General features: G+C 48.9%; 4 protein-coding genes across 4 annotated transcripts; 3 read left to right on the top strand and 1 right to left on the bottom strand.

Annotated features, from left to right (window-relative positions):
* The first annotated feature begins 415 nt into the window (after positions 1-415).
* LOC108146268 (histone-lysine N-methyltransferase ash1) lies at positions 416-8,450 on the top strand. Its single transcript, XM_017272208.2, has 6 exons — positions 416-823; positions 945-1,045; positions 1,107-5,900; positions 5,964-7,439; positions 7,503-7,712; positions 7,772-8,450. The coding sequence occupies exons 2-6, from the start codon at positions 965-967 to the stop codon at positions 7,949-7,951; spliced, it is 6,741 nt and encodes a 2,246-aa protein (XP_017127697.1). The 5' UTR covers positions 416-823; positions 945-964; the 3' UTR covers positions 7,952-8,450.
* A 338-nt stretch (positions 8,451-8,788) lies between these two features.
* Positions 8,789-10,169, top strand: LOC108146292 (rRNA methyltransferase 3, mitochondrial). Its single transcript, XM_017272237.1, has 2 exons — positions 8,789-9,878; positions 9,937-10,169. The coding sequence occupies exons 1-2, from the start codon at positions 8,800-8,802 to the stop codon at positions 10,082-10,084; spliced, it is 1,227 nt and encodes a 408-aa protein (XP_017127726.1). The 5' UTR covers positions 8,789-8,799; the 3' UTR covers positions 10,085-10,169.
* Positions 10,170-10,217: 48 nt separating this feature from the next.
* On the bottom strand, positions 10,218-13,090 carry LOC108146291 (ATP-binding cassette sub-family F member 3). Its single transcript, XM_017272236.2, has 8 exons — positions 12,849-13,090; positions 12,529-12,785; positions 12,157-12,380; positions 11,451-12,098; positions 11,216-11,389; positions 10,655-11,145; positions 10,509-10,600; positions 10,218-10,446 (listed from the first exon to the last, which is right to left on the bottom strand). The coding sequence occupies exons 1-8, from the start codon at positions 12,934-12,936 to the stop codon at positions 10,294-10,296; spliced, it is 2,127 nt and encodes a 708-aa protein (XP_017127725.1). The 5' UTR covers positions 12,937-13,090; the 3' UTR covers positions 10,218-10,293.
* Positions 13,091-13,416: 326 nt separating this feature from the next.
* Positions 13,417-14,344, top strand: LOC108146293 (UPF0389 protein CG9231). Its single transcript, XM_017272238.2, has 2 exons — positions 13,417-13,658; positions 13,725-14,344. The coding sequence occupies exons 1-2, from the start codon at positions 13,492-13,494 to the stop codon at positions 13,936-13,938; spliced, it is 381 nt and encodes a 126-aa protein (XP_017127727.1). The 5' UTR covers positions 13,417-13,491; the 3' UTR covers positions 13,939-14,344.
* Positions 14,345-14,927: the final 583 nt, after the last annotated feature.

The following is a 14,927-nucleotide window of genomic DNA, read 5'->3' as shown; positions in this document are numbered from 1 at the left end:
GTTAATAATTATTTGATTTTGATTGCTTATATATTTAAAAAAGATTCTATTTCTACTTGGTAGTAATAAGATCAGCGCACTCGTGGTCAAGTGTTGGTGAAAAAATATTTATTGAAAAAATGTTTCAATGATAGTAAGTGTGATAAAAGCTTATATAAAATTTTATGTTGGAATATATTAACTAACCATGACATATCACTTAAGACAATACATAAAAAAAACTTTTAAATATTGTATGTTATTTTCGTCCTAAATAATCAAAGAGATTTTGAATATATTATCCACCTTTTAACTAGCCACATAACCTGATGGTTATTTTTAGCTATTTTTAGCTTTTTTTCCTCCAGCCAAACGATAGGTAACACACGATAGTTGCCCACAAGCCGCAGCAGCGCACGGTCACACTGCCGCGCAGACATCACGTACACACCACAGCTGGCCACACCAAAACGCAGTGTCTTTTTCTTTATTTATGTTCGTACATTTTTGGTTGCCTGGCTTTTTGTTGTTGCGCCACATTAACAATAACAATTAAAGCGCGCCCCCACCGCCGTTCGCGTATTAAAAAAGTGAAAAATCGGATTCGCGGACTAACGTGCCACATGCGACAGTCGAAGGCAACAGTGCGTCGTCGTCGGGCGTCGAACAAAGCGATTTTTGGAAAAGTGAAAACGGCGCCATTTTAGAAGCAGGCAAGCCACGGCCAAACTCGCAAGAAAAGTGCAAATATGCAATGTGTGAAATAATAGATTGCCCACGCGCTAAAAACACAAATCTCAATTAAAGCCGCGAGTGAAGGTGCTAGCCAAGAAAACAATCAAGCGTAAGTGCTCTGTTGTTGTTTTTTTTTTTTTGTTGCATGTCGTCGTCGTTTTCGTCGCAGTTTGACCTACTTTAAAGTGCCACCAAAACGCACTTGGCTAACAAAAATGTATATATTACAGCTCCCCAGCGACACCAAAATATGAGCAGTGGCCAAAATGAGACGGCAGCAGCAAAGGTTCTGGAAACGCAACGCGCACAAGAATCCGGCAGTGAAAATGAGGCAAGTCTGGGACCCAAACACTTAAAAAATTCAATTTCTATAGTATGTGATTCAATCGCAGGAAACCGATTCCATTACGGATCAATCGAGCCAGTCGAAGTCCACCAAGTCAGCCACCCAGTTCAGCGTGCAGCGTTCGGACACCGGTGGCCTGCGCATGAGAATCTCGGCCATCCGCCCACCTACAGGAGTCGCAGTAGCAGCAGCAGCAGCAGCGGCGTCAGCAACCAAGAAGCCAACCCTAAAGCCCAGAAAAATGTCCACCCAGGACACCGAATCCGGCTGCTCGGAGGCCAGGAACAGAGCGGCCAGCAAGAAGGTGAAAGTGAAGCGCAAGAAGCTGGCCAGCAGCACCAGTGGGCTGGGCAAATCGGAGACTTTGTCCAAGTCCAAGAAGCCACAGATCTCGGCCTTTTCCTCGGACTCAGAGGATGATCTGCCCCTGAAGGTTCACCAGCAGAGAGCACCGCGTCTGCTGCTTACTGCAATCTCACAGGCGGCCCAATCGGCCAGCAAAGCCAACCCGCTGGACATCGGAATCTCCTCCAGCGACAATGAGCTGCCCAGCCTCGTGCAGGCGGCCATCAAGCGGGTGGAGAGCGACACGGAGGACACCACGGTGGAGGGCAGCTTCCGCAAGGCGGCCAAGGACAAGAATCTGCCCCAGTACCAGTCCACTTTGTTGCAGGACTTCATGGAGAAGACTCAGATGCTGGGACAGAGCACCAATTCGAAGTTCCCCGAGGAGAAGGTGGTGAAAGCCAAGGAGGAGACCGTCCTGCAAGTCGCAAATCCTCGCAAACGCCGGGGTAGACCCAAAAAGGTGATTGCCACTGTTGCGGCTTCTTCGACAAACACTGGACCTGCTATAAACGAATCCGCCGATTCGGGCGTGATAAGCACCACCAGCACAACGCAAAGCACCACTCCCTCCCCGAAAATGCAGAGTGAGAACATTGTGCCCGCGGGAGCAGTGCCAGTTGCCTCCGGCAGCAAGCCCAAAATCGATATGGCGTACCTCGACAAGCGGATGTATGCCACCGAGCGGGTGCTCTATCCGCCGCCCCGGAGCAAGCGGCGTCAGAACAACAAGAAGACCGCCTCCAGCTCGGCCGACAAGGAGGAACTTCAGCTGGATCCGCTGTGGCGGGAGATTGATGTGAACAAGAAGTTCCGGCTAAGGAGCATGAGTGTGGGCGCGGCTAGTGGAACCGGAGCCAGCACCACCATTTGCAGCAAGATCCTGGCCGCCAAGAGCGGCTATGTCTCGGATTACGGAAGCGTGAGGCATCAGAGGAGCGGCCACAACCACAATTCGGGCTACAAGTCCGATGCCAGCTGCAAGAGTCGCTACAGCACCAAGAGCTGCATGAGTCGCAGGAGCAGGGCGAAGAGTTGTGGCTACCGCAGCGATTGCAAGGAGTCCGGAAAGTCTGGCCTTCGGATGAGGCGGAAGCGCAGGGCTTCCATGCTCCTGAAGAGCGCTGCCGACGATCCGGTCGAGGATCAGGACATCCTCCAGCTGGCCGGGCTTTCTCTGGGCCAGAGCAGCGAGGAGAGCAACGAGTACATCAGCAAGCCAAGCCTCCAGAGTCTGCCCACGACGAGTGCCAGCAAGAAGTACGGTGAGATCAACCGCTATGTGACCACGGGTCAATATTTCGGTCGTGGCGGCAGTCTGGCTGCCACCAATCCCGAGAATTTCATCAGTAAAATGTTGAACCAGCGGAAAGAGACCCCGGCTCCCAGCAAATCGTCGTGCAAGATTAAATCCCGTCGCTCCTCAGCAGCTAGTATGTGCAGCAGCTATGTGTCGGGCGTGTCCAGAATGCGTCGCAGGCATCGTCGGAAGAGTTTCAGCCACAACAAATCGCTGAACATTGATTCCAAGCTGCTCACCGAAATCGAGATTATCACGAGCACCTTCCACTCGAGATGTCGCATTCAGGAGGATCGTCTGACCGGGAGCAGTGGCAAGGAAAAGCTTCTGGCCGATGCCAATAAGCTGCAGGCCACTCTGGCAGCTCCAAGTCCTGCCCAGCAATTGGTCCTGAACGGAGGAGCATCGGCTTCGACGCTGTCCAAACCTTTGAAACGCGCCCTCAAGAAGCGAAAGCTCAGTGAGCCCCTGGTGGACTTCGCTATGCTCTCGGCCAGCGCCAGTGGCACTCCCAATGGCAGTGGCAGCAGCAACGGGAATGCCAAGCGACGGCACAAGAAATCCCAGAGCAACGACAGCTCCAGTCCCGATGATCACAAGTTGCCGCTGAAGAAGCGGCACTACCTTGTGACGCCGGGAGAACGTCCGCCTGTGGAAGTGGCCTTCGCCAATGGCAAACTGAATGCCGAGGCCTGGGCCGCAGCGGCAGCGACTGCAAAGAGTACGGCATCCACCAAGTCGCAGGCGCAGTTCAATGCAAGAAGTGGAAAATCCGCGCTGACGCCCAAAAAGAGGCATCTCCTCGAGCAACCCACGGCCGTAAGCGGAGCTGCCTCATCAGCCAGCAATTCCCCCCTGAGGATTGTAGTAGATAACAACTCCATTAGCGGAGGCAAGTTGCTGGACATCAGTCCCAGCTCACTGTGCTCCCTAAAGCAGCAAAGGAGAGGCGGAGCAGCCAAACAGAAGGTGGCGGCAACAAAGGAATTGACACAGCTGCAATCCCCAGCTGGTAGCTATCCGCCACCCGGTGTGTTCGAACCTTCTGTGGAGCTGGAAATCCAAATACCTATTGCGAAACTAAACGAATCGGTCATAACAAAGGCGGAGGTGGAATCTCCCTTGCTCTCAGCTTTGGACATCAAGGAGGATACCAAAAAGGAGATTGGCCAGCGAGTTGTGGAAACATTGCTTCACAAAACCGGTGGCAATCTGCTCCTGAAACGCAAGCGAAAGAAGATCAATCGCACGGGATTCCCCACGGTGCGCAGAAAGAAGCGTAAGGTCAGCGTGGAACAGCAGCCAGCAGCCGTGATGGAGGAACCCCAGCCGGAGATCGATCCCGATGATGAGCCCCTGCAGTCTATCAGAGAAACAAGGAGCAGCAGCAGTGCCCAGGTGCAGGTACCAGCTACTCCTGCATTGGACTGCGAGCGAGTGCCTCAAGCTGGCGAGGCCAGGGAAACCTTTGTGGCCCGAAGTAATCAGAGAGCTCCGCGCCTATCGGTTGTGGCTCTGGAACGGCTGCAGCGACCACAAACACCCGCCGCCAGAGGAAGACCGCGAGGCAGAAAACCCAAGAACAAGGAGCAACCCGAAGCACAACCTTTACCACCGCCCAAAACGGAAGGCGAGGTGAAGCCTGTCCGTAAACGTGGCCGACAGCCTAAGCAACCAGTACTGGAAGTGACGCCACCCGCACCCACTCCTCAGCAGAAGAAAACCAAACTGGAACCCAATATTAAACTGCCAGCAGGCATCGATCCCAACACAAATTTCAGCTGCAAGATACGCTTGAAGCGGCGCAAGAACCTGGAGACGGGAACTAATCAAAGTAGAAAGGAGAAGCCGGTTCAACCAGAACCAGTGGAAGAGATTCCACCAGAAGTTCCCGCCAGCCAGGAGGAGATAGATGCCGAGGCGGAGGCCAAACGGCTCGACAGCATCCCCATCGAACATGATCCCTTGCCCGCCAGTGAATCCCAGAACTCCGGTCCACCAGACTACGCCAGCTGCAGTGAATCCAGCGAGGACAAAGCGTCGACCACCTCGTTGCGGAAACTTTCCAAAGTAAAGAAGACCTATCTGATAGCAGGACTCTTCTCGAACCACTACAAACAATCGCTGATGCCGCCGCCAGCGAAGGTGAACAAGAAACCAGGTGTGGAGGAGCAGCAAGTGGCGCCTGTGAGTCTTCTTCCTCCTCCTCCCTATTGCGAGAAGTATCTTCGCAGGAGTGAAATGGACTTCGAGCTGCCCTACGACATATGGTGGGCTTATACCAACTCGAAACTACCCACTCGTCATGATGTGCCATCGTGGAACTATCGAAAGATTCGAACGAACGTGTACGCCGAGTCAGTGCGTCCGAATCTGGCTGGGTTCGATCATCCCACCTGCAACTGCAAGAATCAGGGCGAAAAATCGTGCTTGGACAATTGTCTCAATCGCATGGTGTACACTGAGTGCTCGCCCAGCAATTGTCCAGCTGGAGAGAAGTGCCGGAACCAAAAGATCCAGCGGCATGCGGTTGCGCCCGGAGTGGAGCGCTTTATGACGGCGGACAAGGGATGGGGGGTGAGAACTAAGCTGCCCATTTCCAAGGGCACCTACATCCTGGAGTACGTGGGAGAGGTGGTCACCGAAAGGGAGTTCAAGCAGCGCATGGCCAGCATATATCTGAACGACACCCACCACTACTGTCTCCATTTGGATGGCGGACTGGTGATCGATGGCCAGCGCATGGGCAGCGATTGTAGATTTGTCAACCACTCCTGCGAGCCCAACTGCGAGATGCAGAAGTGGAGTGTCAACGGCTTGTCCAGGATGGTCCTCTTCGCCAAAAGAGCCATCCAGCAGGGCGAGGAGCTCACCTACGACTACAACTTTTCGCTGTTCAATCCCTCAGAGGGCCAACCCTGCCGGTGCAACACGCCCCAGTGTCGCGGTGTCATCGGTGGCAAGTCGCAGAGGGTGAAACCCCTGCCCGCTGTGGAGGCCAAGCCCGCTGCAGAGGGACCTCCGGGCCGAAACGGTCGTCAGCGGAAGCAAAAGGCCAAGAAGCACGCTCCACGGCAGGCGGCAGGCAAGGATACTGCATCAGCAGTGGCGGTGGCAAAGCTCCAGCCGCTGTCCGAAAAGGAAAAGAAGTTGGTCAAGCAATTCAACACGTTTCTAGTGAGGAACTTTGAAAAGGTAAGTTTCTATTTTATATTTTATTCCTGAACATTTTCTAATCATCTCCGTTTTCCCCTTTAGATTCGCAGGTGTAAGGCCAAAAAAGCATCGGCCTTGGCATCTGCTGCCACTACTGCAGCTTCTCCAGCACATGGTGCCACCAATGGCGATATTCCTGGTCGCCGCCCCTCCACACCATCCTCCACTTCCCTGGCTGCCCAGATCTCGGCGCTCTGTACACCTCGCAACATGAAAACCCGTGGCTTGGCCCAGGCAGTACATGATCCCGAGCTGGAGAAGATGGCCAAAATGGCTGTGGTGCTGAGGGACATTTGCAGTGCTCTAGAAACGCTGAAGATGTCCGATCTGTTGACCACAGTGTCCAGCAAGAAGAAAAAGGCCACAAAGAACTCCACAAGTGGCAAACAAAATGCAACAGCTGGCAGTTCTCGCGTGGAGTTCAGATCGATTCAGGCCCAGGTCGAGCAGGGACATTACAAGACGCCCCAGGAATACGATGAGCAGATGCAGCAGCTCTTTGCGGAGGCCAAACAGCAGCATGGCGATGACGAGGGAAAGGCCAAAGCACTGCAATCCCTGAAGGAATGCTATGAGCAACAGAAGGCGGCCAGCTATCTTCAGCTGGTGGAGATTCTGGGCGATTCTGATTCATTGCAGAGCTTCAGGCCAAAGGAGGTGGCTTCCCCCGTAGAGGAAGCGCCAAAGGTTGTGGTGAAAAAATCACCAGGAGCAAAGGAAAGAGATTCCCCATTAGAGCCATCGAAAGCATCACCCCTACTGCTTCCCGTTGAGACATCTCCGGAGGAGGATGTGATCCGTTGCATTTGCGGGCTGTACAAGGATGAGGGTTTGATGATCCAGTGCGCCAAGTGCATGGTGTGGCAGCACACAGAGTGCACAAAAGCGGACATAGATGCCGACAACTATCAGTGCGAACGTTGCGAGCCCAGGGAAGTGGATCGTGAGATTCCCCTGGAGGAGTTCACCGAAGAGGGCCACCGCTACTATCTCTCCCTGATGCGCGGCGATCTACAGGTGCGTCAAGGCGATGCCGTCTATGTGCTGCGTGATATTCCCATAAAAGACGAAGCGGGCAAGGTGCTGCCAACCAAGAAGCACACCTACGAGACGATCGGAGCCATTGATTACCAGGAGTGCGACATCTTTCGGGTGGAGCACTTGTGGAAAAACGAAGTGGGCAAGCGTTTCATATTCGGCCACCATTTCCTGCGGCCCCATGAGACTTTCCACGAACCTTCTCGTCGCTTTTACCCCAACGAAGTGGTAAGAGTCTCCCTCTATGAGGTCGTACCCATTGAGCTGGTAATTGGACGCTGCTGGGTCCTGGATCGTACCACTTTCTGCAAAGGACGACCAATGGAATGCAACGATGAGGATCACTGCTACATATGTGAGCTGCGGGTGGACAAGACGGCGAGGTTCTTCTCCAAGGCCAAGGCCAATCATCCGGCCTGCACCAAAAGCTATGCCTTCCGAAAGTTCCCCGAAAAGCTCAAGATCTCCAAGAGCTATGCGGTTAGTTTACATATTAACATATTAATAATATAAGGCATTTTAACACCTATCGTTTATTTGCAGCCCCATGATGTGGATCCTTCGCTGCTGAAAACGAGGAAGCAAAAGACTGAATTAGATGTAGGAGCCGTGCCAGCAACGATGCAAAAGACACCTGGCAGGCAGGAACAGCAGCAGCCGAGATCGGTTGGGCGGAAGCCGCGAGTGATTAGTGCAGCTCCAGTGGAGGATACAGCTGTCCATGTTGTAACACCAGTGGTGCCCAATAAACAGGTAAGTTTTTGCTTGCTAATTGTTTTACACATTATTAATTTGGTTCTTCCCCTCAAAAGATGGTTAAGAAGAAGCGATCGCGTTTAGAGAACGTCCTGATAACCATGAAGTTGAAGTGTCTGGATGCACAGACAGCCCAGGAGCAGCCCATTGATTTGTCATACCTGCTGTCCGGACGCGGAGCCCGTCAGCGGAAAACCCAGCAGTCGAGTAGCAGCTCCACGGCCAGTTCGACCTAACAGATTTAGCCAGCAAATAGGTTAAGCCGTGTATATACGCCTAAAGTTAGAGGCATTGCTTAATATTTATGAAACTTTAATTAACAATTAGCTTGTAGCATTTAAGATGTAACGGTGATAGTAGTAATTTTAGAGTGTACATTGTTATGAACAAATTTCGCGAAGGAAAGGCCTGCAATCGAGCGGCTGAAATGGAACAGATTATGAATTATGCCTAAAGTAAGGACTTATTTAAATACTAGTATTTACGCCACCACACGAAGCCCCCCATTTAGATGAATTTCTTTTGTTTTTAATTGTTTATCGCATCTCCATATTGATTTTGTTTTACGGAACCATCTATTTTTCGTCCTTGCAATCCGAAGGCGTTTGAATTTTGCATTGTTATTTTAAATTATTTTAATATGTTATGGCTGCTTAACTACGAATCACCCATGTAGGACAACTTATTGCGCTATTAGTTTTTAATTAATTTCAAATTGTTATTAACTGCTAACAAAAAATTTAAAAGTGAAATAAAAAATATATTTTCATTAAATTGCTTGCCTATTTTAAATGTGCCGCCCTTTGTGTGGAAAAGTGTTGTAGGATTAGGCATACGTTGCGTTGCACAACACTGATTACATGGGCGTAGTGGGGGGGTTTGGTAAATCAATTACAAATAAAAATAAGTTGTTTTTTTTTACCTTTAATTTTAGATGTTATTAACTTTAACTCTTAAGACTCTTTATATTTAATAACTAATTATTTTTAATATATGGTTTTTTTCATACAACAGCTTTAACCCCCTATTAACTATTTTTAACCACACCTGTGACTATTCAAACATCTGTTCAGCATAACCGACCATGTTTTGTAATATCTTAAAACGCTCGTTTCAAGCGAATATCAGGAATGTGAATAACTTGAATGTGCTGCGCTTGAGCAGCTCCAATAATCCTCAAGGCGACATCCAGGATGCACTGGACATCGAGGCCAATCTCTTCGGGAATTCGAGTTTGAAGCACGAGCCGGTAAACACGCGGGAAGCTTTACGCAAGAACCGCACCAAATCGTTTGTGGCTAGGAAGCCCAAGGAAACCAGTGCTCCACCTGCTCCTCGAAAGTTTACGGCTCCCCCTGCGCCACGTGTAGCCCCCATTCCGGCTCCAGTGATCAAGGACAGTGAACTGAATCTGGAGTTTGTGCGTCTCACCCTGCAGGATCCCCTGACCAGCACTCTTCTGACCACAGTGCGTTCCCGCAAGCGGCGGGACAAGAACCGCCAGATCATCGTCGAGGGCAGACGCCTCATCCAGGAGGCTCTGCAATGTGGCCTCAAAATGGAGGCCCTCCTGTTCAGCCAGAAGGATCAGTTGGCTCTGGTCAAAGAGGAAGTGGGCAGGGCGCAGCTGGAGACTCGCACCAAGATCTACAAAGTGCCGCAGCATGACCTGAAGACCTGGTCTTCGCTGGTTACCCCGCCCGGTCTGATGGCCATCTTCGACAGGCCCTCGGACAAGGGTCTGGAGAAGAACCTGGCGGAGCAACTGCGTCTGGGCAGTCAGCCCTTGCCCATTACAGTCGTGTGCGACAATATCCGGGAGCCCAATAACCTGGGCAGCATCATCAGGACCTGCGCCGCTCTGCCCTGCAGCCAGGTGGTGGTCACCCACGGCTGCTGCGATCCCTGGGAATCGAAGGCTTTGCGAGGAGGCTGTGGCGGTCAGTTCCGAGTGCCCATCCGGGATGATGTCCCCTGGGAGGAGCTCCCTTTGGCCATTCCTCCAGAGGCTGCCGACGACTGTAATGTTTTCATTGCCGAGAACAACCAAGAGAAGCGGGAGAGCAATCAGGCCATTGATTATGCAGAGATCAAGGGCATCGGAGCCCACAATCTGCTTATTATTGGCGGTGAAAGCCATGGAGTCAGTGAAGAAGCTTACCGGTAAGAGGTGAAACATCCAAGTGGTGGCCAAGCAAAGCTATTTTAACATTTCTTGCAGTTTCTTGAACTTGGTTGGACACAAAGGAAAGTGCGTCTATATACCCCTGGCAGCTGGAATCGATAGCTTAAATGTGGCATCCGCTTTGACGTTATTGCTGTTCGAGCTGCGAAGAAAACTTAATGAGCAGGCGACAGCTAAGGATTAGGTTTAACTACCAAAGCCATCATAAAAGTATTTTGTTGGTTAACAAATTGGAATAAATAAAAACAACTAACTTTGCTATTACAAAATTAATTCCCTTTTAGTCAATCTCATATAGTCAAAAGCATTTTTCGTTCTCCTTGTGTCATAGACGTATTATAAATTTATTGCTAGGCTGTTTCACAAATAGAGTAGTTAGTAAATAGATTAAATTCAACTATTAGCTTCGATTTCCTTGTAAACCTCCCGCTTATACTCGTCCAGACCACCTTCGATTGCTCTCACAGTGCGATTTCCGCACACCCAGAGTTCTTTGCAAACGACCTTAATGAGGCGTTCGTCGTGGGAGACCAAGATAACGCCGCCCTGTCAAAATAAATAAATAATGTTATTCATCTTCGTTTTATATAGCATGTAAGCGCCCTTACCTTAAAGGCATTAATAGCCCGTCCTAAAGCATCAATTGTTTCAATGTCCAAGTGATTAGTCGGCTCATCAAGCACCAGGAAATTGGGTTCCGCTATTGAAGAAAAATAGTAAGTAAGAGTTTATTGAGAGCTTATCATGATCTTACCCATGCACATCTTCGCTAAGGCCACGCGTGATTTCTGTCCTCCAGATAAGCTGGCAATGCTCTGCAGTGCCAGTGGTCCGGAAAGGCCAAAGCTACCCAGCTGCCGGCGATACTCCTCATCCGGGCGTCCGGGAAACAATTCGGCCAGAACTCCCACACACGTCACATTCATGTTCAGATGATCCACATGATGCTGGGCAAAATATCCAATTCGCAGGCCACGATGCAGGACAATGTTTCCGTGAATGGTGCTCAGCTGACCGACAATGATCTTCAGCAGCGTCGACTTGCCCGCTCCGTTCTCTCCGACAATGCAGATTCGCGAGTCCGAGGTGGCTGAGAGATTAACCCCCTTGAAAATGGGCAGTGGGTCTTCGGGGTTGTAGCGGAAGGATACCTCCGAAATGGCCAGCACTGGAGGATTGAGGGGCTCCACATCGGGGAATTTGAGCGTGACCACTGTCTCTTTCTCCACTGGCTTAAGTTCGGGCCTGTAACATTTTAGTAATAAGAACATTCGGAATGTTGGCGTTTTTACTTTACAATCAAAGTAGCACTTACAGTTTTTCCAGCATTTTAATTTTCGACTGCACGGATGAGGCACGATTTGCATTGTATCGGAAGCGATCGATAAAGTCCTGGACATGCGATCTGTGAGCCATTTGAGCCTCGTATTCCCGCCGTTGGGACTTCAGCTTTTCCGTCTTCGTTTTCTCGAACTGCTCATAGTTTCCCCTTCAAAGCAAAAGTAGAATAAATTAGTTACTGAATTATAGCCTATTTGCGACTGTATTACTTGTATGCCTCCAGTTCCTGGGAATGTAGGTGTATAATGTCCGTGGGCACGGTGTCCAGGAAGTTGCGATCGTGGGAAACGACGAGAACTGTGGTGGGCCACGTCTGCAGATAGTTTTCCAACCAGATGATGGCCTTGATGTCCAACATGTTCGTCGGCTCATCGAGCAGCAGCAGATCGGGCTTTGAGAAGAGTGCCCTGGCCAAAGCGAGACGCATGCGCCAGCCGCCTGAGAAGGATTTCGTTGGACGCAGCTGCATGTCTGCGTCGAAACCCAAGCCCTTAAGTATCACAGATGCACGGGCCACAGCCTTGTCGGCCTCGATGTTCTGCAGGGCCGCATAGGTTTCGCTCAGCTCATTGGACAGTGTTGCATCCTGCACGCCATTGTTCAGAGCCGCCAGGATCTCCTTCTCCCGGGTCATTAGCCTCGTTCGCTCGAGATCACACTCCAGCACACTGTCCACGGCGGGTGTGTCATCGCCCACCACCTCCTGCTCCACGTGAAGAACCGAAATGTGCGAGGGGATCTGCAGCTGCCGCTCGGCGATCATCCGTAGCAGAGTGGTTTTGCCCAGTCCATTGCGTCCCACCAGCCCATAGCGGCGACCGAAGGAAAGCAGCAGATTCGCATTCTGCAGAAGAACTCTGGCGAAGATTAACAACATTTTAAAGTTTGCTCAACTACTTAGATTCATTGCCTTACTTTTCGCCAAAGGCCAGGTCAAAGTTCTCGATCTTGATGTCCATCGAGCGGTTGAGTCCCTTCTGATCCAGCTTGGTGTTCTTCTTGTTGGTCACCTGGGAAGCTGTGGCCGTTTGCAGCTTCACCGCCACAGGAATCATTCCATGCTTGTTCACCTCCTGCCGTTTCTCCTGTTTCTGCTGCAGCTTGGCCTCCGCCTTCCCTAGCTTCTTGGAGTCAACTTTCTGGAAAAGTAAATGTGTTGCAATTGATTATTAACCAAGCCCCTGGATATACAAGACAACTGGTCGAACATTTCTAGAATTTCGTCTTTAGCTTGGTGTTTCGTGGTATGCCCAGTTGGGGTATCGCCATCTCTAGAGGCACACTTACATTGCCGCCGTCCTTGTTCACCACCCAGATGCTCTGCATGTCCTTGTCCATTCGCTCCATGTTCTTGGCCATCTCCTCGATATTGACCGGCGCATTGAGCACCTTGCGCTCCACACTGACCCCGTTGTTCTTCATGATGTTGAGGAACTGCTCGCACAGCGCCCGGACGCCCTCCTCCGGGCGGTCGCAATCGACGCTCTGCAGGATGTCGCCCACCGCGTCGAAGATGTCGTCGCCGGTGTCGAAGTCCTCCTCACCTGGTGATGGGAAAGTCATCTCATTAAAAAGGTCGAGGGTATCAAAAGGTTAAGGCCCCGTACTTCCGGTGAGCACCCCCACAACATAGGTTTTGGTTTCCGTGTCAATTTTGGGGAACTCGCGCTCCAGAATGGTCGTGTACTCGCTCATTTTTTGGCGGATTTCGCGTTGCGGGGCGGGCAGTCGGATCCTACGGTTGACCTTGATCGCAAAATCGGTTAAATATCGTGGAAGTCGGATATTAATTGACTTTTCCGACTTTTACCACCGCAAACGAAAACTTAAAGGGAGAGCAGTGTGACCGTTTCTCGATTGCTAAAACATACCTTGGCCGCGGTCACACGCTCCCGGACCATTTCATTTCCGTTTCGTTCCCAGAGAAATCTCTAGAGATTTTAGTCAAACAAAATTTGGAAGGCAAATACAAATCCTAAAATTTAGAATTTAATAATTTTTTTGTTTTAAAATATAAGTTATAAAAAAATTAGATTTGGGGGAAAATAAGAACCTCCAAGACTTTGTATTTGAGGTGAATAATAAATTACAATGCTACAGTGTCATAACAACATAGACATTGGAAAATTAAAGTGCCCGTTTAAATTTCCCTGCTATCGGTCTACTATCGATATTTTATGTTACATCTCAAAGCGAATTGCATAAAATTCCTGTTTTCTTTCGACAGTTTAACCGATTTAATTTACCAAAATGTTTAACAAAACCGCTTTAATTGGAGCCATGGTGCGACGATCCTTCGGAACCAGCAAGATAATGCGGGAGACAATTAAAAACCACGAGCCCAACAATTTGGAAAGGAAAATGTTGGTGTGGACCGGTAAATACAAGACGCAGGCTGAAGTTCCCAATTTTGTGAGGTATTTATTTGGGATTTAATGCAGAGCGAGCAACAGGTCCTTTACATTTATTATCCCATTTTGCAGTCAGGATGTCATGGAGCGCTGTCGCAACAAAATGCGCATCCGTCTGGCCAATATAATGATCGCTCTCACCGCCATCGGTTGTGCCATCATGGTATATAGTGGCAAACAGGCCGCCAAGCGAGGTGAATCCGTTACCAAGATGAATCTCGAGTGGCACAAGCAATTCAAGGATCCCCAGGAGGGCGAAGGAGCAGCTGCTCCGGCCGCCAAATAGGAACCTAAACCACAAGAATATCCATTCGCTTAGAAACATTACAATTGTCCAGGGTTCTGTTTTCAATTCCGATCAAAAAACGTTATACTTTCTGCCAAATTAAAATAATTATATTGTTGTACCTTATACAGTTCCCCCATTTTGTAAATTTCGTTGTCGATCCTTCGAAAGTGTCCTCAGATTCCTCTCTGCTTTAAATGTATTATTTTAAGTTTAGACAAATCCATTTTATAATCCAATATTTTTAGGAATTGAAAACGGCAACTGGTCAAATCTTTTAGTTTAGCTTTGGTTTAGAAATCATTTTGCCCTCGGCATGTGAACATGCCATATCCTTAGATATTCAGTGATATTTGTAAACTCAAAGTTAGTTGTATTTTCAAAGTTAATAAATATTTTATGAGAACATTTTCGATGCTACGATTTTTTAAACAATAAAAAAAATGTTGTAATTTCTTTATAACTACTTTAAGGGGAGAGGTCACCAAATATGACCTCTCCATGAATCTCTTTACCTATTAAGATGAATATAATACCAAATTCTGGGGACATCTAGATCAATTTCTTTAAATTAATTTTATTGATTTGAAAACACACTTCCGATAGCCGAAATGTAATTCCTTTTTTGTTTGCTTTTAAAGTTAGTGTAAAGAAGTTAGCCGCCATCTTATGAATTGAATAAATTTAATTTTAATTTTTAAAGATAATTATTTAACATATAAAATATTCGTATTGAGAAGCTTCGGAAGTAATGATTGTGAATTACTTTAGAACAAGTTAACATACAGGGGTGGATAAAAGTATTTATACAAATCAAATGAAAATATGCTTATAAATTAAGTTTTCGATTAATGAAAATGAACAAAAATTTGTTGTTTCCCATTCTTATTAATTGCCATATCCTTGATGGGAATTACGACCCATAAATATTTTATGATAACTCATTGAGGTCCGGCAGCCGATTGGAAAGGCAACATCAACATCTGTTC

The sequence above is a fragment of the Drosophila elegans genome, unplaced genomic scaffold (assembly GCF_018152505.1).
Source record: "Drosophila elegans isolate 14027-0461.03 unplaced genomic scaffold, ASM1815250v1 contig_208, whole genome shotgun sequence".
Taxonomy (NCBI): Eukaryota; Metazoa; Arthropoda; class Insecta; order Diptera; family Drosophilidae; genus Drosophila; species Drosophila elegans.
Note: the sequence above shows the minus strand (reverse complement) of the source record. Positions and strands in the feature narration are given on the sequence as shown.

What these genes read in the sequence shown, in the direction of transcription:
- LOC108146268 (XM_017272208.2), top strand. Translation starts at nt 965, where the DNA reads ATGAGCAGTGGCCAAAATGAGACGGCAGCAGCAAAGGTTCTGGAAACG. An exon ending in AATCCGGCAGTGAAAATGAG is followed by an intron (nt 1,046 to 1,106) that starts GCAAGTCTGGGA and finishes ATTCAATCGCAG; the next exon opens with GAAACCGATTCCATTACGGA. An exon ending in TAGTGAGGAACTTTGAAAAG is followed by an intron (nt 5,901 to 5,963) that starts GTAAGTTTCTAT and finishes TTTCCCCTTTAG; the next exon opens with ATTCGCAGGTGTAAGGCCAA.
- LOC108146292 (XM_017272237.1), top strand. Translation starts at nt 8,800, where the DNA reads ATGTTTTGTAATATCTTAAAACGCTCGTTTCAAGCGAATATCAGGAAT. An exon ending in GTCAGTGAAGAAGCTTACCG is followed by an intron (nt 9,879 to 9,936) that starts GTAAGAGGTGAA and finishes CATTTCTTGCAG; the next exon opens with TTTCTTGAACTTGGTTGGAC.
- LOC108146291 (XM_017272236.2), bottom strand. Translation starts at nt 12,936, where the DNA reads ATGAGCGAGTACACGACCATTCTGGAGCGCGAGTTCCCCAAAATTGAC. An exon ending in CAGGAACTGGAGGCATACAA is followed by an intron (nt 11,390 to 11,450) that starts GTAATACAGTCG and finishes TTTGCTTTGAAG; the next exon opens with GGGAAACTATGAGCAGTTCG. An exon ending in GGGCTATTAATGCCTTTAAG is followed by an intron (nt 10,447 to 10,508) that starts GTAAGGGCGCTT and finishes TTATTTTGACAG; the next exon opens with GGCGGCGTTATCTTGGTCTC.
- LOC108146293 (XM_017272238.2), top strand. Translation starts at nt 13,492, where the DNA reads ATGTTTAACAAAACCGCTTTAATTGGAGCCATGGTGCGACGATCCTTC. An exon ending in GAAGTTCCCAATTTTGTGAG is followed by an intron (nt 13,659 to 13,724) that starts GTATTTATTTGG and finishes CCCATTTTGCAG; the next exon opens with TCAGGATGTCATGGAGCGCT.